Source organism: Neovison vison, chromosome 2 (assembly GCF_020171115.1).
Source record: "Neovison vison isolate M4711 chromosome 2, ASM_NN_V1, whole genome shotgun sequence".
Taxonomy (NCBI): Eukaryota; Metazoa; Chordata; class Mammalia; order Carnivora; family Mustelidae; genus Neogale; species Neogale vison.
In genome coordinates, this window is record NC_058092.1 from 7,739,580 (window position 1) to 7,766,076 (window position 26,497).

Consider the following 26,497-nt stretch of genomic DNA (forward strand, 5'->3'; position numbering starts at 1 on the left):
GGTGAGCCTGAGGAGGGGGCACGGCTCCAGGACATACCTGGTTCTCCCCCTTGCTAGCTCAGGACCCTGGGTGGTCTCCTCCGAGAAAGGGCCACGGGGCTATAAGGTAGGAGAGCTGTGGCAAGCAAGGACCCGAGAGAAGGCTGCTGAGCTCCGGTGGGGACAAGCAAGCAGGTGTGATGCACATCTAGGCACAAGATCCCAAGACCTGGACATCTCACCCGGCGCAGAAGAGAGAGGGGAGAGCAGAGAGGCTGGGGGCCTGGTGGGGGACAGGCTGCCCACTCAGCAAAAACACACCACCCTCCCATCAGCTCCCAGGGTCTGACCCTTCCCTCCCAGGGCTCCAAACTCCACCAGCCCACCTGCAAGCCGCTTTCCTCTCTGAGCTGAGCAGATCCTGGTGACAGGCAGGCGGGGGCGGAAATCGGACATACATTTCTGGGTACTGTCTCACCGTATGCCTCACGATGACCCAGCCAAGCAGGGACCGCCATCATCCCATTTGATGGAAGAGGCAACTGATCCTGGAGCCACGCAGACGCCCCAGAGCCTGGGCTCACAAAGGCCCCAGGATCAGCAAGGCGCTAGAACTGCCGCCACGTCCCCAGTTCGGGCTCCCGGGTGGGCTGTAGGAAGTCCTGGGCCTCTCTGCCCCGGCTCCTCCTCACACCCACTCCCGGTTCCCATAACACAGAGCCCCCTAAAGTGTTAACTGCAATGGGTAAAATGGTGCAGCAGATTGCTACAATAAATAATTTACTGATATTTATAAATATTCAAATCAGCCAGCTTCAGAAATCAAATGAAGGGAGGGCCTCGGGAGAAGGGCCCGTTATGGCAGGAATCTCATCACTCCCTGCAAAGGCTGAGGCGGTCAGGGCTCCTGCCAGTTATGGGGGAGACAGGGGGGCTCCTAGAGCTGCACCTGGGCCCCTGGTCCCTCATCTCAGGGGACTAAGGGGCTGGGGGTGGCTGGGACAACTCCACCCCCTGGCCAGGTTGGGGCCAGCCCCATCCCTGACCTGTGCAGCCCACGCTCAAGAGGATGAGAGGCTCCAGTGCCCGGTGCCCACGGCCTGGGTCTCCAAGTTCTCTGTCCTGCTGTGGGCAGGGGTGGGGGCGCGGTCCCTGGGGGCTGGGCAGGCCTGGCAGCGCCCCCCCCCGCACTCGTGAGTAATGTGTTTCGGGGCTGGGCGGCCTGTCAGCTACCAGGCTCCGGGTGCTTTATGGGCTCTGCCTGGTGGCTTTGAACTCCCTGGTAGGAAATAAAGTTCTCCCTGTGCGTCCCTTCTAAACATTTCACTCAGTGGAAACGGTGTTTAAGAAAAATGAGGACATATTTCTTCCTAAGGATGCAGTGTCCCCTTTGGGCAGCCTAATGCCCGCTGTATATCAGGGGGTGGGGAGGCAGGGCCCGGGCACCCGTCCCCTGGGGTGGGGATGCTCCAGGGCCCACCTATCTGTGGCCAGGCAGCTCAGGGGCCACGGGCACCACCAGGCCACTGGTGGCTGCCCTGTCCCACAGCCCAGAGGGACAGGGCAGCTGACCGGCTCTGAATACCTGGCCTATGCCAGAGACCACACCGGCCACTTCACAGTGTCGCTTCAGTGGACGCCCCCCTCCCCATCCCCATGAGACTTTTGACCTGTCCCCATTTCCAGACGAGGAAGCAGAGCCTGGTGAGATTGGTAACTGCCATGGTACCCCGCCCCCATGTCAGTGCTGAAACTGGACTCCCACGGGGCTCGGATGTCCGCGGTCATGGTCTGACACCCCACACACCCCTCCCACAGCCTCCCAGTCTGGGTGGTGGCAATGTTGGAGCCTCCACCCTGTCATCCCTAAGAACTTGAACTTGATGGGCCACAGGCCCCAGTTTTGGGGGGGGATGCATCTATGTTTGTTCAACAGCCCCTCTGAGTTCCTTCTAGGGGCCAGGCTCTGGGCTTAATCCTCTGGACACGACGTGAGCAAGAAAGACTGTCCTGGTTCCTGCCATCACAGCCAGCCCAAATTTAGACAAGGGGGCAGACGTTCACGTCATTACAAGCACGACTGCTGTGGTGGAAGGTCCAGGTGCCACAGGGGCAGTGAGCCTGGGGAGTCAGAGGATCCTGCTAGGGACAGGTGTCCCATTCCCTGCCCCCCCCAAGCTCCGTGACCAATCCCTCCCACCTCTCTCCTTGCCCCCACTGCCAGCCCAGTTCGCTCCCCTATCTTCTATCTTCTCCAGCTGTGACCCCCTCCCCCAGCCAGCACCTGTCCCCTAGGAGAGGGTGTCCTCCTCTCTCAGGCCAGCTTGGAACAGAAGGGCCGTCCAGCTTTTGCGGGCAGGAGCAGTGGCTACTGCTTCCCAGGGCTCTCAGCCAGGCCTGCTGGTCCCCAGCAGCGTTAAGACGGGAACTGGGGGGGCCCCGGCCACTGGGCCCTACTTGCCCCCCTTTGTTTATTTATTTATTATGATTTTTTAGTCCAGTTAAAAGGTTTACTATCCAGACGCGTCTAAGTGGCCTCACTTAGCGTAAGTAACTCTATAAATCAGGGCAACTGTTAGCATCCACCGCGCGGGCTGGCTATCAATCTCCCCCAGGTCACAGCCAAACAGGAAGGGGAGAAAAAAAGAGCTACCACCCAGGGGAGATTTAAAACACACGCACACACACACACACACACACACGCGCGCGCGCGCGCACGCTTGAGGCACACACACGCACTGGGCACGCGCGCGCACACTCGGGCGGCTCCGTATTTGTACAATCATGTTAGAAATCACACATGCACACGCAGAGCGGCCCGGAAACTGGCCATGCCGCGTGTGGTCATGATAACAAACAAGGCTCCTGCAGCCGAACAGGGAGTCAGAGCCCGAGGGCAGGCAGCCTCTGCGGGCGGGGCCCCCAAGGCCCGGAGCTCACTGCTGGAGCTGCCCTGCTGGGGGAAGTGGCTCTGGAGGGCCAGGGAGGGGCTCCGCTTGGTCCCCTCCGCTCTCTGTGGCCCCTGCCTCTGCAAACCCAAAGGGCCGAGCGTTCCCCTTTTGCGTGCCCAAGGTAAATAGCAGGGAGGCTGGGGCTCGCTGTGGTCCCGGGTCATTGCCAGGTGCGCCCGAGGCCAGGCACGCCCCCCGACACAGGGTGGCACCATCCGAAGGAGTGACCAGCTGCCTCCGAGGGTGCCAAAGCTAGGAGAGCGGCCGGAGCCACCTGTCTACAGGGACGCCCACCTTTTTTCTCCCCTAGGTGTGGCTGGGTGTGCATGTAGACTGGACCCAGGCCCCTCCTGCCATCACCCCGAGAGGCCCCAGACCTGGAGGGACCCACTGGCTGGGCCACAGCAGGCAGCAGAGTGGGAGAGGCCTCCCCTGGCCTGCTCTGTGGATCCCCAAGGCCAGACAAGGCGGCCCGAGGGGGGACGGCCCACCCGGGACCCACCTCTCCCACCTCGCCCTGGAGGCCTCCCGGCTCACCCGCCTGCCTGCCCGCAGCATCTCCCGTGAACTCTATTTCTCTTTCCTCTCTGAAAACAACTGAGCTGTAAATACTGTTTAACCTTCTCCCCCCCTCCCCCCCACCCCCTCCCCTCCGCACTATAAAAACACAAATATGCCATAACTCAGCCGGCCCGGCCGCCCAGCCTCCAACATGCCCCGCGCCCGGGCCTCTCAGGAAGGTCATTACAAACGACTTTCCGATTCACTGCTCCTGAAATAATTTTGTGTATTAAAACCTGAATCTGCACTTTCTGGGGCCGAAAGCCTCGCTTAATTATGGCGGGTGTCCTTGGGACGGACAGTGATCCTTCACTCGCCAGCCCGCTCCAGCCCTCCGCCCGCCAGCCCGCCCCCCTCCCTGGGCCCAATCTGTTTTCAAAGTGTGTCTGTCCTTTATTAAATTGTTTTCTTTTCCACATTATCAGTTGCCATGGAGACCTCATCTCTCGGATTATTTGAATTTCATTATATCTATTGATTTGGGAGCATTTCATCTTTTTTATTGTTTTTCTGTCAATTTTCAAAACGAATAACCATCTAATTTGCGTCAGTGCTGATTATGTTTGTCCCTCAATAGAGGTCGGCAGCTGCGCTGGGGAAACAAATCAATGAAAAACCATCATAAAACTCCCCACTCCAGTCTCCGGGATGTGTGGGTGACATTCCACGCCTGTGAGAGACACACTCATCAGCTCCAAGTTCGGCTACGGTGGCAGCGCTCGGCTCCACGTCCGCCTCTTCTGGCCTTAATATTTAATTTCGCGATTTGGGCCATTATTAGTGGTGTTTTTATTAGTGCGTGTGCATGTGAGTGTCTGGTGGTGAGCCGGCTGCTCCGTTAATTTGTGGGTGAGGCTGGGAAAGCCCAGAGGAGGGCAGGGCGGACGGTGCCGGGGGTGCGGTGGGAAGTGGAAGGAGCAGGAGGGGAGCCCCGAGGAGGGGGGCGGGGGGCCCCCGGGAACGGAAGGACCATGCCGAGGGCCCGGAAAAGGGGGGTCGCAGAAGGGGGACCAAGCGAAGGGGAGGAAAAGAGGGAATTCAAATTGCTTACTTTGTTGGTTTTTTTTAAATAATTTATGCAATTTTAAGCATTTATGTATAAATTTTTTAATAAGCCACCCTGGAGCAGGATGGCCATTAACATCCCAACGTCCTTCTGTCCAATGGGCTGGCGGAGAGGATCAATTTCTGAGAGTACTTTCCCTTTTTTATGACATGATAAAATGCTTTTAAAGCAACTTACACAAATATGGAAATTTTTTTTTCTTTTTTCCCTGTCCCCTCTCCCTTCCCCTAACAGCCTTCTTATCCACCAGGGTGCGGGGCAGGGGGGCGGGGGTGTATGCGTGTGCACGCATGTGGAGACACGCACGTGCACGCGTGCACACGCACACACACACACACGCACGCTTGTGCTCCTCCTGCTCCCTCTCCTGCTGGGGAGGGGGCTGCGGGGGGGCTGGCAGGGAGACAGCCCCAGTTCTAACTGGAACTGGCCGCCTGTCCTTCTAACAAGGGCATAAACTTTCATTACCCATGCACGCAGTCAAAGACAATTTAGGGAAACGCGCTGCTCGGAAAAGGAAAACCTCAGCGATTCGTGACCCACGCCGCTGCCATCTGGGGGGCTCTCGCCTCCAGCTCCAGGGAGCCTGGGCCCTGAACCTCTGGCCCTGCCCACTGGGAGGGTCAGGGAGGGACCCTCGTGGGGGCAGCCTGTGGAGGGAGGGGAGAGAGCAGAGGGAGAGCAGGGGTCTCTGCCTTGGCTGGCAGAGAACACCTGGGCAGACCAGAGGGCAGTGCCCCTTGCTGTGCTCTCCCCCAACATGCCGTCACCAGCCCCACCAGGCATGGGCCTCTGAGGGCAAGCATGGGGCTCCTGCCCTTCTGCATCCAGTGCTGGCGCAGAGCAGAAGCTTAGCTCTGTGGATGGATGGATGGATGGATGGATGGATGGATGGATGGATGGATGGGCGGGCAGATGGAGGGACTGAGTGAAGACAAAGTAGGAAATCAGGCCCAGATGCCCTCAGACCCCAGCAGGAGACTCACAGATGCTGGAGAAAGGCTCCCTGTCCGGGTTATCTCCTGCTCTGGAAGCGGGGATGGGACAGGAGTGCCTCTGGGTAGAGAGGATGGGGGCACTGGAGCAAGAGGGGCGGCCTGGCTACCATCGCCCCTACCCTAGGCCCGAGTCCCAACTCCCTGAGATGGAGCCAGATCTTATGAGGAAGAGGGCACGTGTCCTCTGCCCAGTCTTGGGGACAACCCTTACTTCCATGTCCCCTTCCCCTTGCAGCCCTTCCTCCCTATGGCGAGCAGGACGAGGGGCCCAAGCGGGGAGCCCCGCCCCAGGGCTGAGGGGGATGGTCCCGGTTCCCAGCACAGAGCCTGGAGCCTTTCAGGGCCTTGCCACTGCCGGACAGTGCCCAGCCCTCCCGTAACATCCATGCTTGGGCACTGGGACTCTGGCTGCGTCCAGATCAGACAAACCGACACCAGAATCTCAGTCCTCCTCTTAAAACTTGCCACTTCTGACAGAGTTTGGTCTCTGCCCTGGAACTCAGTGTCCTCCTCTGAAACAGGGCTCTTGAAAGGATGGCATCGAGTGACGGGTCTGGCACAGCACCACGGAGCCCGTGGGGCCTGCCCCTTTACTGGACAGTGACTGTGGGCAGGGTCCCTGTCTTGGGAGCAGGGAGGGCTGCTCCCTCCCAGACCTGGGGGCAGACGTGGGCAGGGCAGAGAGTCCAGCCTCCCCGAGCCCTAGGAACTCTGGGTCCTCCTGCTTCTCCCAACCCCCAAAGCCCCTTTTACTCCTGGGCCCCTCAGCTGTCCAGGCTACTGAGACCCGTGTCCCCTCCCACCCTCGAGTTCCGGAGCATCTCCTGGGAAGCATCTCTCCCCTCTGGGTGGGCCTGACCCTTGGCAGTCCAGGAAGGGCCCCTCAGCATCCTTGGAGGCAGCAGCAAGGGGCACCCCTGCTGTCGCCAGGCCACCCCAGCCCTTGGTGGGGACCTGAGGGGAGCCCACCCTCCGCCCCTTCTGTGTTCAGATGCCCCCCCAAATGTCATTAAAATAACAAGTTTCTGTTACAATCTAAACATTCCCACATCGCATAAAGGGTTATATTACACCCGAGTCACTCCCGGGCCCGTGTTTGCACAGAAAAGCTCACGGCAGGTCCCCCCTCCTGACGAAGTGACTTATTAAAGTTTAAACAGTAATTAACAGAACAATAAAAATAAAGGGATGTTTGGGGAGTCATAGCGCACACAGGGTTTTTGGCAGTGCCAGCAGTTTTTCAGTGCCCTGTGCTGGCAGCAAAATGCGACTGTGAAGCCAGGGGGGACGGAGGACGGGGCCGGGCAGGGGCCAGGGAGGCTTCAGGCCTGAGGGGTAAGGAAGCTTGGCCAGACTGGGGGGAGGGCAAGCGGGGCCCGGGACGTGGAGGCAGAGCTGGGCAGGGGGTCACCATCCCCACCCCCCCAGAGCCAGAGGAGCAGGGTGGGTACCCCGGGAGCAGGAGAGAGAGAGAAGGCCTGACGCCGGCAGGAAACGGCCAAGCCCAGGCTTTGCCATACCAGAGCCCAGCTTGGCCCCGGGCACTTCCGGGAGCCCAGTGCCTTGGTCACATCCAGCCAACTCCAGCGCGGCCCTGGCTGGGGGAGCCCTGTGGGCATCACCAGACCCTGCCGAGAATGATTCCCAGGGCTGGACCCCGGCCACTCTGGGCTCCTCTCCCAGTCGGGCAGGTAGCTCTCCTGGCTCCTGTGGCTGGGACACCGCATACCCCTCAGATCTCTCCGGGAGCTTCTGGCCACTACAAAGCACGAGCAAGGGCTCGGGGAGAGACCCTGGTCTCTGCACTCGGTGGCAGGGAGATTAGCCCACTCACGCTGGGCCCCAAAGGGAGGAAGCCCGCGGCCATGGAAGCCAGGGTGGGCCCCGCTGGTGGGAGTCCTCACTCAAAAACTGCCTCAGGGAGCTGGACCCGGAGGGCTGGTCCAAGGCCAAGCCAGTCATCCTTCACCCTCTCTGGTTCTCCCTGCACAAGCTCCGCCTAGAGGCTCAGACACCTGGCCATAGGGATGGCAGAGAGCCAGGAAGGAGCCCTGGAAAGAGGAGGGGCTCCACCTGGACAAGGCCAGCACCGTCTGCTTTTTCCTAAAGCCGTGGGGGCTGGGGAGGAAGGGAGGGTGGGAACTCCTGGAGGCCACAGTGCATGTGTGTTCTCAAACGCTGGCCGGGTGACGGGTACCAGGTGCTGCTGGGCAGGCCTCGGACTTAGCAGCCCCCAGATGCCCTCACTTCATCCCTCTCCCAGACTCCTTGGGCTGTCCTGGGCTGTGCTGTGGGGCGTTCTCTCTCTCTCCCTCTCTCTGACCTTATAATCTCAGAGCCCGTGGCTAATCTTGAGGACCTCGCCTACATGCCCACTGCCTATGCCTGTCCTTCCCAGAGAAGCCCCTGCACAAAGCTCTCTCCTCACCGCACAGGATTCATTCCCAAAGCGGTTTTGGGTACAGCACCTGCAACTGCGGTTCTTTCCACAAGGGCAGAGCAAAGGGCCAACTTGGGGACACCATGAGGCCCTTCTCTTGGCCTCTTCCACCTCCCTGTGCTTCAGTGCACCAACCTGTCCAGGCCTGCCTGGGCATCTGACCTCTGCTGGAACCTCTCTCCACCATGGTGGCTGCCCCGAGTGGCCCACACCACACCAAGCCAAGACCGGCCCCAGGCTCGGCGAAAGCAGCCCCACTGGGTGGCTGGCACTGGGTCCTGGCCAGTTCCCGCATCACAGCTATGGGGGTGGACGTGAGCTGCTGATAGCCACACGTGGAGGTGAGGCGCTGGGTCGGTGCCAGATATACTCTCTTAGCTCTGTGTCTCCTGGGATCTAGTTCCTGGGCAGCTGGCTCAGTCCCTGAGCCTCTAGGGACTCCGGCTCTAGGGGCGCCCATGGTGGAGGGCCGTGCCCCTGCCTCTCACCAAGTTCCCGCAGGTACATCTAGGGGAGTGCTGGGCCCAAATGACCTCCCTGCCGCCTGGGCTCTAGGCAAGAAGAACTTTGCCCTGAAGACGTGGAGAAGAGCCAGTAGGACAAGGGCTCTCCTCCCCCTCTTTCCTGGGCAGAGTGCTTTGGGGCTCCACCTCCTGCCCCAAGATGAGTGACTCATGGTAGAGTAGAGGGTCAGGCAGAGAGAGCTCAAGAAGGGGGCAGGCGATGCTTCCCAATCCCCCAGTGCTCAGTTTGGGAGCCAGCCTGGAAGGAAGTCAGGGGCTCAATCCCCCCCCCCCCCCCCCCCCGCTCCTGGAGGAGGCCCCCCACCAAGTCACCCAGCACCAAAGCTGGGGTGGAGCCGGGAGACAGTCAGGGTTAGGATAAGGACTGCCGGAAGGAGGGCAGGTGGGGCCAGAGGGCTTCTAACAGGTGTGTTGTAATGTGGGGCAAACTGGGAGCACAGTGCTCATCCTAATCTGCTCTGTTTCTAGAACCTTCCACCTTTTCCCTTATCCCAGGGGCATGGCAAGGAGCTCTGGCTGGACAAGGAGCTCCAAGGGTAGCAAGGATCAGAGCACAGGTTGCCCTAGATCTGCATAGAACTTTAGAACTGGAAGGGAACTGAGGCCCAGGAGGTTGAGAGGCTCGTCCGACAGAAGCCCACGACACTAACTCGGAGGACCAGACAAATCCAGAGCCTCAGTTCCCCACCTGGGCCCCTCCCATGACCAGCAGATCAAATTGCTCCCCATTGTGCTTCAAAGGGGAACTTTCTGCAGCCCTCGCAGACTGACTGCTCCAGGACCCACTGGCCCCAAACCCCACAAGGGCTCCCTGCTGGAAAAGCTTCAACCCCATACTGGACCATCTGAGCAAGGACCCCAAGTGGCTTTGAACCAACACTTCCAGGATGCAGGGCCTGTGAGGGGTGCACGGGGAGAGCCTGCGGCCTGGCTCACGCCCTGGAAAAGGGGCAGGACGTGGGGGTGGCCATCTGAGGGAGAGCCTGCCTGGGCTCAGGGCGGGGGCATGTGTGTTCGAGGGAGGGGACCCTCCTCTTGCAGAGACGGAGACCCCCAGAACTTGCGATTTGTTCTGTAAAGGGGAAAACAGGGCCACGCACCGTTCTGGGATTTAGAGGAAAGGCCTGAGAGAGAGGCAGCCCCAGGCGAGAAGGTGGGGACGGCAGCAGGTGGCAGAGGGGTGCCGTGGGGGACACTGCCGTCCCCACCCTCCCTACAGCCCATCTCCACAATCCCCTTGCTGAGGCTGCCAACGACATGAGGGGACTAATTTAGGAGTATTTTTAAAACTGTGGCCCTGGTGGAGGGGTTTAGCAGTTGTCAGCCATCTGGAGTAAGGAATTACCGTCACCTCCCTGATCCTATAGCCCTAAACCCAAAGCTGGTTACAGCTCAAGGGGGAGGCAGCAGGTGGGTGGGGTGGGGGCCTGTCCCAGGGAGGTGGCCCCAGGCCTGGGGAGCCCCTCCCTTTGCCCTGGGAGGGGGCCTGGGTCTGGGGAGGGGGCTGGAGAGCCCAGTGTCCTCTGTGCCCACTCGGGCTCCCCCGCCTGCTCACGCGCGCTCACTCCCCGGGCCGCGCCGGCTCGCGCAGGGGCCGTCAGGTAAATTAGATCTGAAAGCTGACAATTTCTGACCATATTTCCTTGATTATTTCAAACAAATGCACAGCAGCCGCTGTAAGGAGATTAAAGTGACATAAACGTCCCGAGTGGGAGGGGGGAGGGCAGAGGATTCAGGTCACCCCCATCCGTCCCCCGCCTGACAGACGCTATATCGCTATCCAATCCAATAAAAAATCCCCCCCTTTTGCTTTAATTAATTTTACAGCTAGCTTGCTTAATTACTTTCAATCAAAATCCTCCTGCCATCGCAAAATTAGAGATGGTTGAGCTCCATTAGCCTAAATTCTTCATTTCCATATAGAAAAGAGGCTGTCTGCGTAGCCAGCCTGGGCCCCTGGCAGGACAGACGCCCGTCTGCCCGCCCGCTGTCAGCCAGCCCACTCCTGGCCTGCATTCCCTGGCTGGCTGTGGACTGGGCATTTCCCCCATCCCACTCCACCACTGCTCCTGGGGGCGAGCGGGGGGCAGGGAGAGTTGAGGTCCGGGAGGGGTACACGCCCCCCAGGCCCCCAACCCTTACCCTGACTCATGCAGAGACTGCGGAGCAGAGCAGAGCTGGATGGCCAGGGCCCTGGGGCCGGCAGCTCCTGGCTGAAGGAATGGCGGATCCTGGGATCCCGCTTTCCTTCTCAGGGGCCCCTGATGCTCCCTGGAGGAGCCTAGTCCCCTGGCTGCCCAAGCCCCCCATGGGACCCTTCTAAATCCCCTGCCTCAGGCCTCTTCAGGAAGCAGAGCTCCTGGGAGGACAGAAGCCCTTCCTGCCTTGCACTTAGGCCCTGGTCGGTGGAGACCCCTGGAACCCACAGCACCCAGGGTCCCCTCCCTGCTGTCTCTAGGCTGGAGTCCTTGCTCACTATCTGTGAGACTCCAGGGCCAGCTGTCTCAATGGTGCTAACAGACCACGCAAGCAGCCCCCACAGACTCTGGTGTTCTCCAGGGGGCCCCGTGTGGGCCCCTCCTCGTCCTCTCATATCCCTGGTTCCCAGTTTGCAACAGCTGCTCCTCCACCCCCAGCCTGGGTCGGGTGGGTGGCGGCTCTGGGCTCTGTCCACATCCTGTGCCTGCACTGGCTCTCTTCTCCTCCCCTCCACCTGCCTCCTCCTCGCAGCCCCCAACCCCAACTCCGGAAGCTCCACTTCAGGTTTTCCATCCTACAGCCCTGAGTGTCACCACAGGGTCCGGCCCAACCTGGGCTCCAGCTGATTAAGGATCTGCAACAGGATGTAGGGATTACAGTAAAACCTGGCTCCGGATCTACAGGGGCAGGGGGCCAAGTCCTGGCTCTGGGACTCCCCTCCTCTCCCATTTCTGCACGCCTCCTTCCTCTTGCCTGCCCAAGGGCCTGGAAGGCTGACCCTCTGGGGCCTTCCTGGGGTCTTGGCTGGACTCTGAGAAGTGGATGACAAGGGGTGGCATTATGGGACCCAGGCCAAATCTGGCAAAAAGGCAGTGTGGGGATGGGGTGGGGATGGGGTGGGGATGGGGTGGGGATGGGGAGTTACGGCTGAAATCTGCCCTGGACCATTTAACAACGGGACCAGACTGGGAGCTAACCTGGTCCTCCTCAGGGAACAGCTACGGCAAGTTGTTCCAGCTCTGACCTCTGGGCACAGGTGGAGCAAGGTAGGGAAGGAAGCGCTCTAAAGGCTCCGTGAGGCCCTTCTAGGCAGCGGGCCTTATGGCTGCCCCATTGCTATGGCTGAATGACTCTGGGGTGTGGGGCCAGCTCAGGTTCGGTGAGGAAACTGACCCTGGACCCCCAGAGCCTGGCTTCCCGGACCCCAGGGGCCCCCTGCTCTGTCTCTGGGCTCCTCACTTCTAAGGGTCAGTGCACATCCTCCTCTTTCACAGCCCAGCTGAGTTTCTCCGATACATCCCAAGTACCTACAGGCAGATACTTCCCAGACTCCGGCTGGCCCTAGGGACTCGGGGAGCACGGTTCCAGGTGTCAGAGGGCCAGACTCTCTTGGGGAAGACACAGCGGCCTGGGAGCATTCTGCACACCACGGCAGGCCTGGGAGGGAGGCCAGCTGTGAGTTTGAGGAGGGCCTCATGGAGGCCAGCAGGTGCAGGAGGTAAGAGGTGGGTAGTAAGCAGATACCCGCACTTGTGCCACAGTCCCAGCTGGACTCCCCTGGGCTCCTGCAGCAGCTCTGCCCCCGACGAGGGTCTGCACACTCTCTCCTGCCCCCTCTTCAGTGAGGCATCAGCAGGAGGGACGGGGAGCAGCCCACCCCTCCGTGTCACTTGCTGACTTCCGGGCTACTCTCCGTCCCCCAGGAACAGGGCTGAGCCCATTCCTGCTCTGCCTCCAAGCACTGTCCCTGGCACAGATAGGTCTACTTGGTAGGAGGGTGGCTGGAAGAGCAAGTCCGGGGCCAGTGAGCCAGAGCTTGAAGGAGCACGGCCCTAGTGGGCTGGCACAATTCACCACCCAGCCCTGGCCTGCCAGCCAGCACCTGTGGAACAGGGAACAGCAGCCCCACCCCCACAACCTCCTTCAGTTCAGGGCCTGGCTAATCCCACCAGGACCTCCATGCATTCATGCATCCTTCCAGCATCCCAGGTGAAATTTCACTTCCTCCCGGAAGCCCTCGGAGATCACCACACTCTGTAGGGCCCTGGCCTCATCCTCTCCTGACGCCTTGCTCTGTGTGCAGCTTTGGTAATGACTTGCTTAATGACCCTTCTATCTCCTTAGACTGCAGGATCCGTAGGACAGGACTACTGTTTTAGCAGAGCGCCTGACCCAAATAAATATTTACTGAATGAATACAGAAAACTAAGTGCTTCTTAAGTTCATTAGGGGAAGAGCAGGAGTTGGGGGGGGGGTGGCCGGGCTTCTGTACCAAGCAGGCCCTGTAGAGCTCTAGGAACCCCTCCTCCCTGGCGTGAGACAGAGGCTGAAGCTTTTGGGTCTCTGACCCTCTTGCGCCTCAGGCTCACCTCCAAATGCCCTTCGCAGGGCTCTGCCTCGAGAACAAAAGAGGCCCCAGTTGTTCCAACATTTCTCTGGGAGAGGAACAACTGTTACCAGCCAGGCCCCTTCGGAATCAATCCAGCAACTGTTTGCACTGTGCTGCCCGGCTCTCCCTCCACCTCCTGTCTCCGTCCCAAAAAGGAGAAAAGAAACTGAAAAAAGATGGGGGCGAAAATCCCATCCACAGCCCCACCACCTCCCTGCAGCCCCTCTCAAGTCTGCCTGAAAATGTTATTAACACAAAGAGGGCACAGGGACAGACACCTGCCACAGCAAACAACCGGGACAGCCACAGCAGAGGGTGAGGCTGTGAGATCAGGACCCAAAAAAAGGAGAAGGGAGTGCAGGCTGCGGGGAGAGATCAAAGCGGAGGGAGGGGGTGTGGAGGGCAGTGGGAGAGCAGGGAGAGCCGCCTGGCCAAGGAGAACAGCTCCGGGGTGAGGGACGGAGAGGCCACGGCCAGTAGAGACCCCAGAACTGGAGGCTCCCTGAGGCCAGGCTGAATGGAGAGGCAGGAGGCTTCTGTGGGGGCAGTGGCTACGACGTGGGGGAGAAGAGGGAAAAAGAAGTTGACTGGGGAGGAGAGAGAGAAGTCTATTAAAAACCTCTCAGTGCATAACACAAAATGTCAGGGTTTATAGCTTCATTCTTGGCATTGCCGGGACCAAGAACCCTGCACAGAAATGTCACCGCTTGTCATGTTTAATCACCTGCTGTTTGTTAACACCTTCCCTGCAAGGAGCCTGTCTCAATCTGCCCCTGGGCCCCCAGGGGACCCCGAAACAGAAAACATCCTGGGTTCCTTCTCTGGGCTCTTGGCCCTGCCCGGGGGTCTCCAGGGAGGCACGCCATTCACCACCTATCTGAAGGCCTCCCGGGAACCCCCAAAGTGACCCTTCCAATCAGGCAGGCCCAGGGAAAGGGGCCCATGCAGACTGAGCAGGAGGCTGAACCCTCTGGCCGGGGGCTGGGTGTTCCCAGGCTGCCTGTCTCCTGCTCCGTCCAACACCGGCCTTTCTAGAGCTGGCTGGCCGGCTGTCCCCCTGTCTAACCCAGCCTCACTCCCTCCCCTCCAGGGGTGAGAAAAGATGAACAGAGGAGGGCCCGCTCAGATCCCCACAGGCAGGAGTTCCCCAATCAGTCTGCTTGAACAGCAACTGCCGTAGAACATGGAACATTCGCAGCTCCTGTCCGCGTAGTTACAACCCAGGCTCACACCAGCTGAGGTTCCCGCTTGGCTCACTCTTGGAACATGCTTTCCTGAGTTGTTTAGACTAGGAATTCTCAGTCCTAATGCCCCATAATTCCTTCCTCTGGGGTGGCGGTGGGGGAATAGGTGTGCGGTAGGAGCCTGGAAGAGGTCACTCAAGCAGCCTTAGTCCGCTCCAGAGCACCCGGCTGCTCCCTCCCTCCCTCTGAAAGCAGCATGGGCAACACGGGGGGGGGGGGGGGGGGGGGGGGAAAGGAGCGGGTCCTCTCTGGGATTACACCTGCCATACTCAATACAGCCCCTGGGCTCAAACCCCAGGCAGGGACAGCAGCAAGTTTATCCTCTATGATTCCCAAGGAGGCCCCATTGCTTCTAGAAGCCGTGGAGGCCAATGGTGATATGCACCTCTTCGCTGAGCTGCAAGTGTCTCCTGGTGAACCAGGGGAAACATCCTGATCTTCCCTCCAGCGAAGTCTATACGTACACAGAAACACATCCACAAACTCGCTTTTGCTGTCCTGTCTCCTAGGGGAATGCCCATTCGTTTAGACTCTCCTCCTGAAGGGCCCAGGGTCCAGTCTGCTCATTTCCATTTCACCAAAGAGACAAGTCAGGATGTTTCCCCACTCCTCTGCAACCCTTCCCTGCACACAGAAGGGGAGACCCTTTTTCAGGAGATAGGCAGGGACGAGTGCCTCGAGGGGAGGCTTCCTCCAAAAAGCTCAAAATGCAACCGTGTGAAAAAGTGCATTTTATTTTGCAGGGAAGGCCCAGGGTGTGCCACAGGTTACAGGCAGGATCTAGGGGGGACCTAGAGATGTTTGGGACAGTGGGCCCAGCAGCACGGGAGATATCCAGGACCGGGCTGCCAGCAGAGAGGTCCTCCAGCAAGACCCTCTTCCCCATGGGAGGGCAGCCAGACTCCCTGACCTATCCGTGTCTCTGAGCCACAGGACAACTCCCTCTCTTTCTCCCGGGGACTATGGTATTAGACGTGGAGAGCTCGGAATCTCTCGGAAGGTGGGTAGGCACTAGGTAAACTTGCAGGTGCTCTGCTGTCATGATCCTGCCCCGTGTGCCCATCCTTGCCATAGGGGGAAGGGCTCAGCGGAAAGGGGCGGGGCATAGAAGTGGGTGCCCAGGGGCAAGTCTCTTCCTGCGCCCTGCAGAGGCTCCGAGGCAGTGCCTCATCCTACCTGGGAAGGCTTGTGTCATACCCGCTTGAGTTCACACACACCTCGCCAAAGGCAGCAGCCCTAGGAGCTGGGGGTTTTAGGTGGTGCCTGTCGTAAATCACCCATCCTGGACAGAGAGCAGTCTAGTCTAGGAGGTGCTTGGGCTCTCCGGGACCCCAAAGGAGGGGCCGTGTCAATCAGCCTGTCCACCAGCCTCCAGAACTCAGGTATTCACAGGCTGTGGGTCTTTCCGGTCCTGGGCGAACTAGGGCGGCTGGTCGCCATGCTGGGATCTGGAAAGTGCTCCCGAAGCTGTGTTCCTGGGTGTCAAGAGACGTGCTCCTGGGTGAACTGACTACCCAGAGCCTTCTCATGCCTGAGGGACATCAGACTCGAGCCTCTCCATCTGAGGGCTTTGAAAAGCCGGTCCCCAGCATTCACAGGGACTTGAGCACGCATGGGACGTGTCCTCTTGGCTCAGCAGGCCATGGTGAAGCGTGAGAGGAGCTGGGGGGCAGGGCCTGTCCTGAGGTTTAGGGGACCCCGACTCTAGACCTGTTCTGCCCAAGCCACTTGGCTTTATCCGATGAGCACACGGCCTCCCAGCCAGGCCCTCTGGTATAACCCTTCCATTAACTTACTATTCGATGGGAAATTACGCCTCACCCAGGAATATAAGTTTTCATCTTATTTTAAGTTAGATTCTTAAAGCAATTAGCAAGGCATCTGGCGATGACCTCACCACTGTGGCTGGGCCCCGCAGGGGAGGAGGACTGCCCTGAAGCTGCACAGACCCCGGGCTCCAGGCCATGAGGGGAGCTCAGGGAGAGCTAGGAGCCCCTGGACACCTGTCCTGGGTCCTGGGAGGGAGGTTGGGGGGGGGCGCAGTAGTGTCTGATACTCGCTATTTGTGGAAAAACGCCTTTCCAGCACCACCTGCCCCGTGAAGCTCCCGGTGGCAGTTGCCGAAAAGCCTCAGCAGCTGGGGCCGCGGGCACATTTTCTATTTTTAATTGTTTGATTCGGAATATTAACTCATCTAGGTCCACTCCCAAGACACACTCCCCAGCCAGAGGGTTTCCCCCATTTCCCAGACCTTCCTCTCTTTCTCCCTCTCGAGTCAGAAATCAACTTTGAAATTAAAAATTGGAGACGCAGACCTCGGTGAGTTTGCAAAGGATCAGGGCACTGGGGAGGAAAAGCAAGTAGGCGCTCCTCACCCAGAGGCGTCCCCAACGGGCCTCTGCTCTTCCCTCTGAGCCACTGACCCAAAGTTTTGGGGCAGCGGCTACGGGCTGGAGCGCGCATAAGCACTGCCCCGGAGCCCTGCTCTTCCCAGCTGAGAAAGACTCCGTCTCTCCCCCACCCCTCCCGGTCAGCCCCACGGACTCGCTGCTCACTTGTCAATCTCGAGGGCCACCCAGAGGGGCTGGGGTCACTCAGGAGGCCCCTAGGGAAGAAGGCACGTGCCCCTGGGCGCAGACGGCCTTGGCAAGAGGCTGACTTTCCTTTTAGCTTCCATCTCCGAAAGGAAGGGAGGGCCGCGTCTCTATGGAGCCCAGAGGAGAACCTGCCAGAAACTCCTCTGTGGGAGCAACACCAAGGGCTCCCAGCCCAGTCCACCAGCGGGAAAGTCACACACGCCAGCCTGAGCCAAGTGTCACTGGAGCTTGAGGTGGATCACGCTGCTGGGAAGAGACTGTTAGGGCCAAACCCAAACACTCTGGCCTCCTCACCCCATCCTCCGGGGCCCCCCAACAGCACGGGGACCACTCGGTCTGCTTTCCCCTGCATGCCCTTGGCCCCCCTGCGACGCTCCTCCTTCTCAAGGTCACGGGGCTGTCCACACCAGGAATATTTACTCACCAGCCTGGCCCTGTTAGCAGCACTCACCACAAATATGCTTTCTGATAAAGTTGGCAGAAAAAAAGTTCTAGTGCTCAAAGCAATGTCAGAAATCATCCCCCACCCTCAGCAAGGGAGGGCGAGGTGAGGCCTGCAAACGGGCTGCACAGCCTGGCCGGAGGAGTCCTGGGGGAGGCTTCTGTCACTCTCACGGGTCTCCTTCCTGTGCTACTTCCCAACATACAGCCTGTTGCCAGGGCACTAAGGGCTGGGGACGGTTCTGAGCGAGCCCTGGGTCTCGGCCCCCAAAGGGTACAGCTCAGAAGCCAGGCCATAGTGAGCGGTCCACTGATTCCACCGGCCAGGAGCCCTCTTGGTGGCCTCTGGAGGACAAGGCCAGCGGCCTCTTACCTCTGCTTCTCCCTGGGCCGTCTCACCTCACTGAGCCCCCTTCCCACCCACCGCCCTCCCTCAGTGCACATGGGCCTTAATGTTTTTATTACCTGTTTGACTCGCTGCCTTATTGCTTCTCCCCTTAATGGGGCCGTAACCGTGGAAACGAGGAATAAACGGCCACCAGAAAATGAGATGATTAAACAGGTCACCCTGGCAAAACAAACTCAGCCAAGGAACCTCTGGGGGTGGGGAGGGGAGGCTATCCCTTCCCCCCACCCACGGCCAGAAGGCTCAGACCAGACAGGGGACCAGCATCCTTATCCTTAGAACTAGGGCAGATACGCTGGGGCGCCCCCTGCTGGGCAGCAGGGCATCTGGCCAACCCCTCCCCCAGGCAGCCCACCTGGCTTGCTGTGGCCTTGGGCTGAGGGGGAGGCAGGCTCTGGTCTACAGGCAGATGATGATCTAGCCAAGAAGATGTACTTCCGGCAGCCGTGAGGTGGTGGACCCCCACTTACTCATCGCCGGTTTGCACGCAGCACATTCCCTCCTGGGGGGGTAGGTATCCCCCAAAAGCCCTATAAGGAAAGGCCAATGTGGGCTAAAGCTCAGTTCGAGAAGGTTTCCTCTGGGAATCCCTGGTCTTTGGCAACACAAATGCGTCCACTCCTCTGCTCTACTCTGCTCCCCCAAAGCCAGCCAGTGCCCTAGCCTCAGGCCAGAAGGCAACAGGGAGGGCCCTCTTGGCTTTCAGGAGAGTCTCAGCAGTCTGGAGCCCATGGCACCAGCCGAGACTGTGGGGCCAGAAGAAGCCCCAGGAGGCAGCCTATGGGATGCTCTAAGAACCACAGCCAGCTCAGGAGGGGCCCCAACGCCACGCTGGGGGACAGAGGTCTGAGGTCTCGGCAATGCAGGCTGGGCCCTCTTTTTGGCACAGGGTCTACCTAGTTGCAGGGCTCCTGGAACCTGGGAGGTCCTGGGACCAGGACCTGCAGAGGATGGACATGCTGCTGTGAGGTCTGCTTGGGGGGAGATGGAGGTGGGCAGGGGGGGCGGTGGAGTCCCAGACCGCACATCAGTCACTGCCTGCTTGCCCCTCACAGGGTGGCAGGCTGCAGGCACCGAGGACCCTCCCAGGCCCAAGCCAGAGTCACGGTGAGCAGCTAAGGGAGGCCCCCACCTAACCATACAATGCCTATCTTTACCCTTGGACCCCCTTTGTGTCATCCTTAATCCCAGCCCCACTCCTTCCTGTAAACCAGGCTATAGAAAGCTCTCAAGGAGCTAAAACCCAGGTCCCCAGGGAACCGGCCAATGTTTCCTGCCTGCCTCCTTCTGCCCCCACTAAGAAGCCGGGAGGCACTTGGCGAAGAGGTACATCCATCAATCAATTCCACCAGCACTAACAGTGGGAAGGCGCGAGACCAGCCCCAGACCGAGTGCTGGGAGGGGATGTCAACACAGAGCTAACTCTAATGGTGGCCATTAGAAGCAGGAGTAGCAGAAGCAAGCACTTTGCTTGACCTTCTGGGGGCCGGGGTCCAGAAGTCTGAGTGCCACCTGGACACACCCCTGCCGTGGGTCTAACCAGATCCTCAGAGACGCAGGCCTCCAGCCAGCCTCTTATCTGCTATGACTTTCCAGGGCCAACTGGGTACGAGGCTGTAAGGAGGAGGGACGAAGTAGGCAGGAGGGCCTGCCTTTGGGGAGCTGGGCGGCCTGGAGGAAAAGGGCAGAAGGCTGCGGTTGCACGATGGGAAGCAGGAGTTCTGCTGAGGGAGAGGGGGCTGGGTGGCCAGGGACTAGAAGGCAAGGGAAGCCAAGTCCAGAAGGTGTTGGGGGGTGCGGGGAACATCCCGCCGCCTATCTCCTCTGTCCCGCTACTTCCCATCCTTTATCAAGTTCAAAGGTGGCTCCTTCACAGAGCTCCTGGGGCTCTCCGCCCTGTTGCTCCTCTGCCCCTGCTGGCAGATGGACACACCCGTCTCCCTCCACCGGACGGCCCCTGGAACACAGGGAAGGACCAGGCAGCTTCACTGCTGCGGCAACCCTAGCAGGTTCTCCCTAACATGTTCTGAATCGCCAGCCTCACCACCTGCACGGGGTCTCCTCCAGACAGAGGCACTATGAGCTGATGAACGCAGGGTGCGAGGATGCCCCCCGAGGATGCCTTTGGGCAGCCAGAAGGTGAATGCTGGACCAATCGGTCCAAGGGATGAAGGCCGTCCTCTGCTCCCTGGGATGGCCAGCCTTCTCCTCCTCCCCTGCTCCTTCTTCCTCCTGCTGGACCCTGGTCCAGGGACCCTGGGACAGCTGCTGCTTGCCTTGGGGGACCCACAGGCTGGAAATACTAGAGAGCAACTTCCTCCACCACTGCCCTCCCCAACCCCAAAGATGAGAAGGAGATGCGTCCCCCACCAGGGTGGTCAAGGTTTAAAAACCAGCTCGGAGAGGGCAGTGGTAAAGGACAAGGCTGAGGGCCCCGGGTTGGGGGTTGGGAGGAGAAACGGCCTGACCCCTCTAAGCATGGCTGGGCTGCTGGAGAAGGCTGATGGGGGGACAGGCGCACCCCTAACCTGGCAGGGTCCAGGTGGAGAAGCTGGCGCCCAGAATCTTCCCGGGCCCCACCCGATCCCCAGCCCAGGGACTTGAGCCAGGGGCAGCAGCTTTAATGAGGAGATGCTGCTGCGTGACTCAGCCCTCCAAAGGTGTCTCCATTTATTTTATTTTTCCATCATAAAAACCCAAGCTGCAACTCAGCCAGATTCCCTGGCCGTGGGGGATGGGTGAACGGTGGCAGCGATGGCGAAGCAGCAAGGAGGTCTGGTTAAGTGGCCACAGGGCCCTTTTCGGAAAGGAGAGTTAATGGGTTCTCCTGGCTGGTCCCTACAGGAATAAATGGCCCAGGGTGGGGCCCTTCTAGGGATCCTTCCAGATCTATCTGCCCTAGCTGCTTCTGCCTCGTGTTGCAAGAATGGTTACGCCAGGGCTTTCATCCTGTGTTCTGCTCTGACGTCTCACAGTCTGGACCGGGGTTGGTGCGAGGGCCTCCTGGCAGTCCAGAGCCCCGGGTCTCAATGCCTTCTTCCAAAGAGAAGGCCCAAACCATGTGCTTCTCATTTCATCCCCTCAACCACCCCCCGCCCCCCCCCACCCCCCGCCACGCCATGACCTGCCCCCACTGAAGCTTCCCAGTAAGATCCAGCTGGGAGCTGGAGAGCCAGAGACCTTAAAGGTCATCTGATGCTCCAGTCCCCGCACACGTCACAGCCAGCCTCTGTGTGAATGGTACCAGGAAACTCACTACTTCCGAGTCAGCCCATTCTGTCCTTGGCTCTGACTGCTCCTTCCTGCCAAGATGGCACCTACCCCTTGCGGCAGACTGGCAGAACCGGTGCACAGCCTGACTGCAGGGACTGGCCCCAGCTTAGACTGGTCGAGTGGGTGTAGCTGGCCAAGTAAAGGCTTGAGGAAGGAAAATTGAGGACAACCTGCTCAGGCTTCCTCCATCGCTGAGGCTGGGGCTGGGATGCAATGGTGGGGGTTGGGTGTGGGTAGGGGTGTCCTGGCCCAGAGTTCCAGCAGAGCTTATCCGAGGGAAAAAGCAGCAGGCCTGGCTCAGCGAGCAGCCCCGATTCTTCCCACTGACCTCACCTTGACCCAAGGCTACCAAGTGGACAGGGCTACCCCTCTCTGGCCCTCTGTCTGTGGCCATCCTCTTGAACTCAGTCTCTTGCCTCTTTGGCCCTTGATCTGGCAGGGCCTAGCTTGGATCCTGACATACAGCTCTAGCCCTGGACAGCCTCTCCTCTTCTTCTCATGCTCTCCCTGGGCAGAGTGAGGGCAGTTACAAGCAGACCCTGAGAATCAAGGGCAAGGTCCTTCCCAAAGCTTCACTGTTGCTTCGCGGCCCTTGTGCCCCGGCCTCCAGTCTTGTTGGGGCCGAGTCATCAGCCTAGTGGGGCCTAACCCTGGGGAGCTTCCCAACTGCAGGATGGATTTACCTGTGTCTGAAAGCTCCCTCCCCAATCCCCTCCCCTGCCCGGCTCCCTCCCCCAGGGAAATCACTCTAAAAGGGCCTAATGGAACTATGTCCTCCTCTCTTCCTCTCTCTCCTCCCTCCCTCCTCTCTTTCCCTTTCCTTTTTTTTTTATTAGCATTTGTGGAATTTATTCCCAAACTCTCCTAATCTTCCGTACACAACCATTTGATTTGCATAACCCAACCCCCTCTCATAAAAACTGGCTGCTAGTTTAATTAAAAAATGTAAATTTGCTGTCATCTCGGGGCCTGGTGAATTAGGACGACATCGGCATTTTTTATTGCTAAAGACGTCCAGATTGATCCAGCCCTTGGCTGAACTATGGTGGGGGAATAGGGGTCCACATGGCCCCTAAGAGTCCTGAGGTCCTGCTGTCCCCTCCTGAGAAGCCTAGGTTCTGCCACCACTGAATGGCTTCTGAGCGGAATGCTTCAGGACCTGGACCTGTCCGAGGCAGGACAGGATGTTAACCCGCAATCCAATGCTTGTAGGGTCCCTGGTGCCAGCAACCTCTTTGGAGCTTGTGCCTCCAGTCTTGTCCTGTGCTAGAGAAGCTCTCGGTGGAAGCTGTCCAGGGTACCCCCAAAGAAGAGAGCCCCTCACAGTCCCAGCAATGAACCCTGGCCAGTAGTGAAACTCCAGGCCATGGCTGGGTCCAGAAGTACCTTCCAGATCTTGAGGGAAGGTGAGCACGGAATCAAGCCAGAGATGGGCTCTGAGGGGGATCTCAGAGTTCCCACCTGCTTCCCTTTTTTTGTGAAGAGAGAAAAAAATGTTTTTCTTCTGAAGTTCTGAAATTAAGCAAAACTTCCAAATTCAAAGAAAAGGCTGAGATGGTCTCACCAGATGACTCCTCCAGGAAGCAGTCAGAACTCTGACACCCAAACCTCCCCTCACTGAGTGGCCAGAGTACAGGTCTGGGTCCTGCTGGGCTAGCCCTGCTCCAACTAGAGAACGTAGCAGTCCATCTCAGTGGCTCTTCCAGGTTCTAGGAAAAGTTTCCAAGTTTCCAGAGCCTATCCCTGGAGTGCTGGGAGAAGTCAGTCTCCCTAAGGCCCAGGAGAGATGCTGTAAGAGGTTCTGCACACGCAGGCCCGGGAGGCTCTCTCTCCAGTCCGGGACACCTTCCAGAAGGGCTTCAGAGTCGTGCCCCCACAGCAGACTGGGAGGCACTGTTTGGCGTAACAGCAGGAGGATGGACGCCCGCTCTAGTTTGGCAGCCAAGTTAGAGGGAGGAAGACGGGGAGGGTCCACCTTCCAGCTGAGTAATGCCCAGGTCCACTGTGCCCTCCCACAAGCAGAGGCCCGTCTGTAAGGACTGCTTCTTGGCTGGTTGGGTGGGGGCTCTTTTTCTGAAGAAAGGGGGTGGGGCCTGAGGGAAGGAGGTGATGAGGCACCTGAGTAGAGTGGGGGTGGACTGCCTCTCTGGGGCGTGGAGGCCAGGGAGGGGCAGGGTGGCAGCACTGGCCTTAGACACCTTCACTGATTTGCCCAGCAGGGGGTGTTACACCTTCCCTGGGCGCAGAGGTCCTGAGGCCCTCCACATCCGATTACCCGAGATCACACCTGGTTGGACACTGTCACAAAACTCTGAGCCATCTCCCTCCCCACAAAATACACACCCACTTCCCAAAGCTGACCACCCTGTCACCCACCCTGGGCCCCACAGTGCTGCCTCCTTCCTGTTCTCTCTGCCTACTCCCCTTTGACCTCAGAAGGTCAAATGTCAGCTCATGGATCCCAAGGGGCAATGCCATGAACTTGAGCCCATTATAAACAGCAACCCAACTGCCATCTCTCCTTCTATAAATGAGACACAAGGGTTCAGAGATCAGCCTCCATGAATGATAAGCCTGTTTCTTACAGACTTCTTTCAAAAACGTTTAAGAAGACGATGGTGGATTTTCCCAGGCTAGGATCCGAGGGTCCTAGTCACAGTGTGGTTTCAACAAAGAGGGCTAATTGAGAGCCTATGGTAAACCTCACTCTGGCCTCAGGTGCCCCCTCAGGAACCCCAGATGGGAGGAGAAGCAAAATACTGAAAAAAATTAGATTAAAACCAGTAAAAACACCAACATATCAGGATAAACGGCTCCAGGCCAGCATCATGCTATCTGGAACCCTAGCCTAGGTGCCATACTAGGCCCCCCTAAAACCCGGAGTCCACATTTAGTAGTTTGCCTGGTGTATCCCCTGGGGGGAGCTCAAAAGGGGGATGGGAGAGAGTCCTGGGCCCCTCACTTTGAACTGATAACAGCCGCCTCATCCCACGGATTCTCGGGTGAAAAATACTCATTAGCCATAATAAGCAGCTTGATCATCCGACACAGCCTTGTCCCAAATAAATTAAATTCCTTTACCTTGAGACAGTCGCCCCGAAACCAGACTAACCACCTTTCCCAACAGGACGCTGCTTTCAAAAACTAAACCACCCCCCACTAAAAAAATAAAAACACACACCCCACAGCCTGACACACAATCTTTGCAGGAGAAAAAGAAAAACACACCACACACTAAACACGGAGCCATTCAAAAAACACGGAGAACAAAAACCCCCACAAAAAACCCCTAAATCCTCTCTTTGGGTGCCCCCCAGCTCCCTCTCCCCTCTGTTCTTTCATAATGACAAGCATCAAATTAGTCACAGTCACTAAGCAAGTAACAAATAATAACAATAATATCATCTGAAGCCTCGCAATCCAGAAACCAGGGCGAGAAGCGCAGCGGGCGCCGGACCCTCTCCAGGCCAGCCCCCACCCCCTGCTCAGCTGCTACTTCACTGGGCTAAAAATACTAACTTCCGTAAAAGAACCGAAAGAAAAGTGAAAGAGCCTCCCCTCTTTCCCACCGCCGGTACCTGTACCAAGATCCATTCTCCTCTCTTTGGTCCCAAACTCTTCGAGGAACGCCAAAAACAGAAGGGGAAAGAAAAAAACATCTGTTTAGTCTCTCGCAGCGGCCCCCGCCGCCCCTCTCCCGCCCCCCTCCGCTCGCCGCAGCCCCCAGCGAGGGCCGGACGAGTCCCCGGGACCCGGCCGGCAGTGACAGGGGGACCCGGGAGGGAGAGCGAAAGTTTCTCCCTCCCTCCCTCCCCCGTCGCTCTCACGCTCCGGCATTGCACACTCGGAGCAGCTCCTCTAGGCTCTCGAGTTTATTAAACTAAAAGAGAAACTATTTATAGACGCGGCCCGAGTCGGGGGGCCCGAGCTGCCCGAGAGGCCGAGGGGGGCCCCCCGCCCGCGCCCGGCCCGGTCCCGCCCGCGCCCCCCGCCCGCGCCGGGGTCGAGCCCCGCGGCGGCGCCCCCTGCCCTCCCCCGCCCCACTACCGTACTCACCATAGTCGGAGAGTCGAAAGCCGAATTCACTTAAATAATCAACTTTCATAATACTTAATTAATGCCTAATTGCAACTGATTACTCCCCGAATAACAAGTTGTTTTAAAGCCCTGATGTCATTGCTCCTGACGGTAACACTCAGGGTAACAGTTTGGCAGGAGGGAGCGGGCGGGCGGGAGCGGCCGGGGGCGCTGCCAGGCGCCGAGGTGATTGGCAGGGCGGCCGCGGCGCCGCCTCCTCCGGGCCGAGCCGCGCCGCCCCGGCAGGTGAAAGAGCAGAGCTCGGCCCGCCCGCGCGCGCGCCCGCCCGCCCGCCGCGGTGCTGGAGTGAATGGGCGCGCGCTCGCCCGCCCGCCGGCCGCGGCGCACGCGCGCCCCCGCCGTTCCGCGCCCCCCCGCCCCCCGCCGCGCGCGCGCTCGCGCGCGGCTCCGCACACCCGCTCGGGCGGCCCGCCTCATTGGCTCAGTGATTCCCCAAACCTTAGACTTCGGGAGGAGGGAGGCGGGGACTCGGCGCGCGGACCCGGGCAGCAGGGGCGAGGCGAGCGGCGCTCGCGTCCCCGAGCCAACTCTGGCCGGACAACGGCGGGCCCGCGCGCTCGCTCGCTCCCGAACGCGCCCGGGTCCCGTCCCCGCGCGCGCCCCTCGACGGCGGCCGCGCGCGGACTCGCTCCGGGTGCCGGCCGGCCCAAGGCTCGCGGGGCGCGCGGCCGCGCAAACTTTTCCGCGAGGGCGGACGCAGGTGTGAGCGCCTCGGGGTCGCGCCTGCTCGGTCGCGCGCCCCCGTGCTCCTTCTCGCGCACCCTGTGGGCTCTGGGTGAGGCGGTACCAGGGCTTGTGTTTCCCCTAATACCCGACTCTCATGGTGGGGGTGGTGGCCGGGCTCTTTAGTCGCAAGGAGGCTACCGGGAGGTGGGCCTGGCGGGGTGGGGGGCGGGAAGGGGGACAGGACACGCGCTTTGGCCTCGCGCAGCTCTGCCTGCCACCTGCAGCAGCTTCCACCACTTGGGCTTGGCTGTGCCTTGAAATGGGCGCTGGTGCCCCGCCCACCGAGCCGACCCAGGCCGCCTAAACATCCTTGCTCTCCGCCCGGGGTCTTTCTCCTCCTCCTCTGCCCCAATTCGACCCCCCAGCCCTGCAGTGGGGCCCCGAGAGGCAGCCAGTACCTCACTCCGCTGGGCAGCCTGCAGTCCAAGCTCCCACCACAGATCCATGCCAGCAGTTGGGCTTCCCTTCCACCCTCTTGCCTCATTAAGAACCTTGGCATGGAGGGGAAAGGCAGCCTTGAACCAAGGAACCAGCCTCCCGCCACCTGCCCCTCGGCAATGGCCGCATTTCCTGTCTGCCATCTCCTCTCTGGACAAGGGTTCCTG

The 26,497-nt window shown here is 59.5% G+C and overlaps 1 protein-coding gene across 1 annotated transcript in view; it reads right to left on the bottom strand.

The window, feature by feature from the left end:
- Positions 1-25,247, bottom strand: part of CASZ1 (castor zinc finger 1) — a 44,148-nt gene extending 18,901 nt beyond the window's left edge. Inside the window, exons 1-2 of the mRNA XM_044237136.1 lie at positions 25,125-25,247; positions 24,647-24,685 (exon numbers count right to left, since the gene is read on the bottom strand). Coding sequence (XP_044093071.1) covers positions 24,647-24,685; positions 25,125-25,173 — 88 coding nt within the window. The 5' untranslated portion in view covers positions 25,174-25,247. The remainder of the gene's footprint in view (positions 1-24,646; positions 24,686-25,124) is intronic.
- Positions 25,248-26,497: the final 1,250 nt, after the last annotated feature.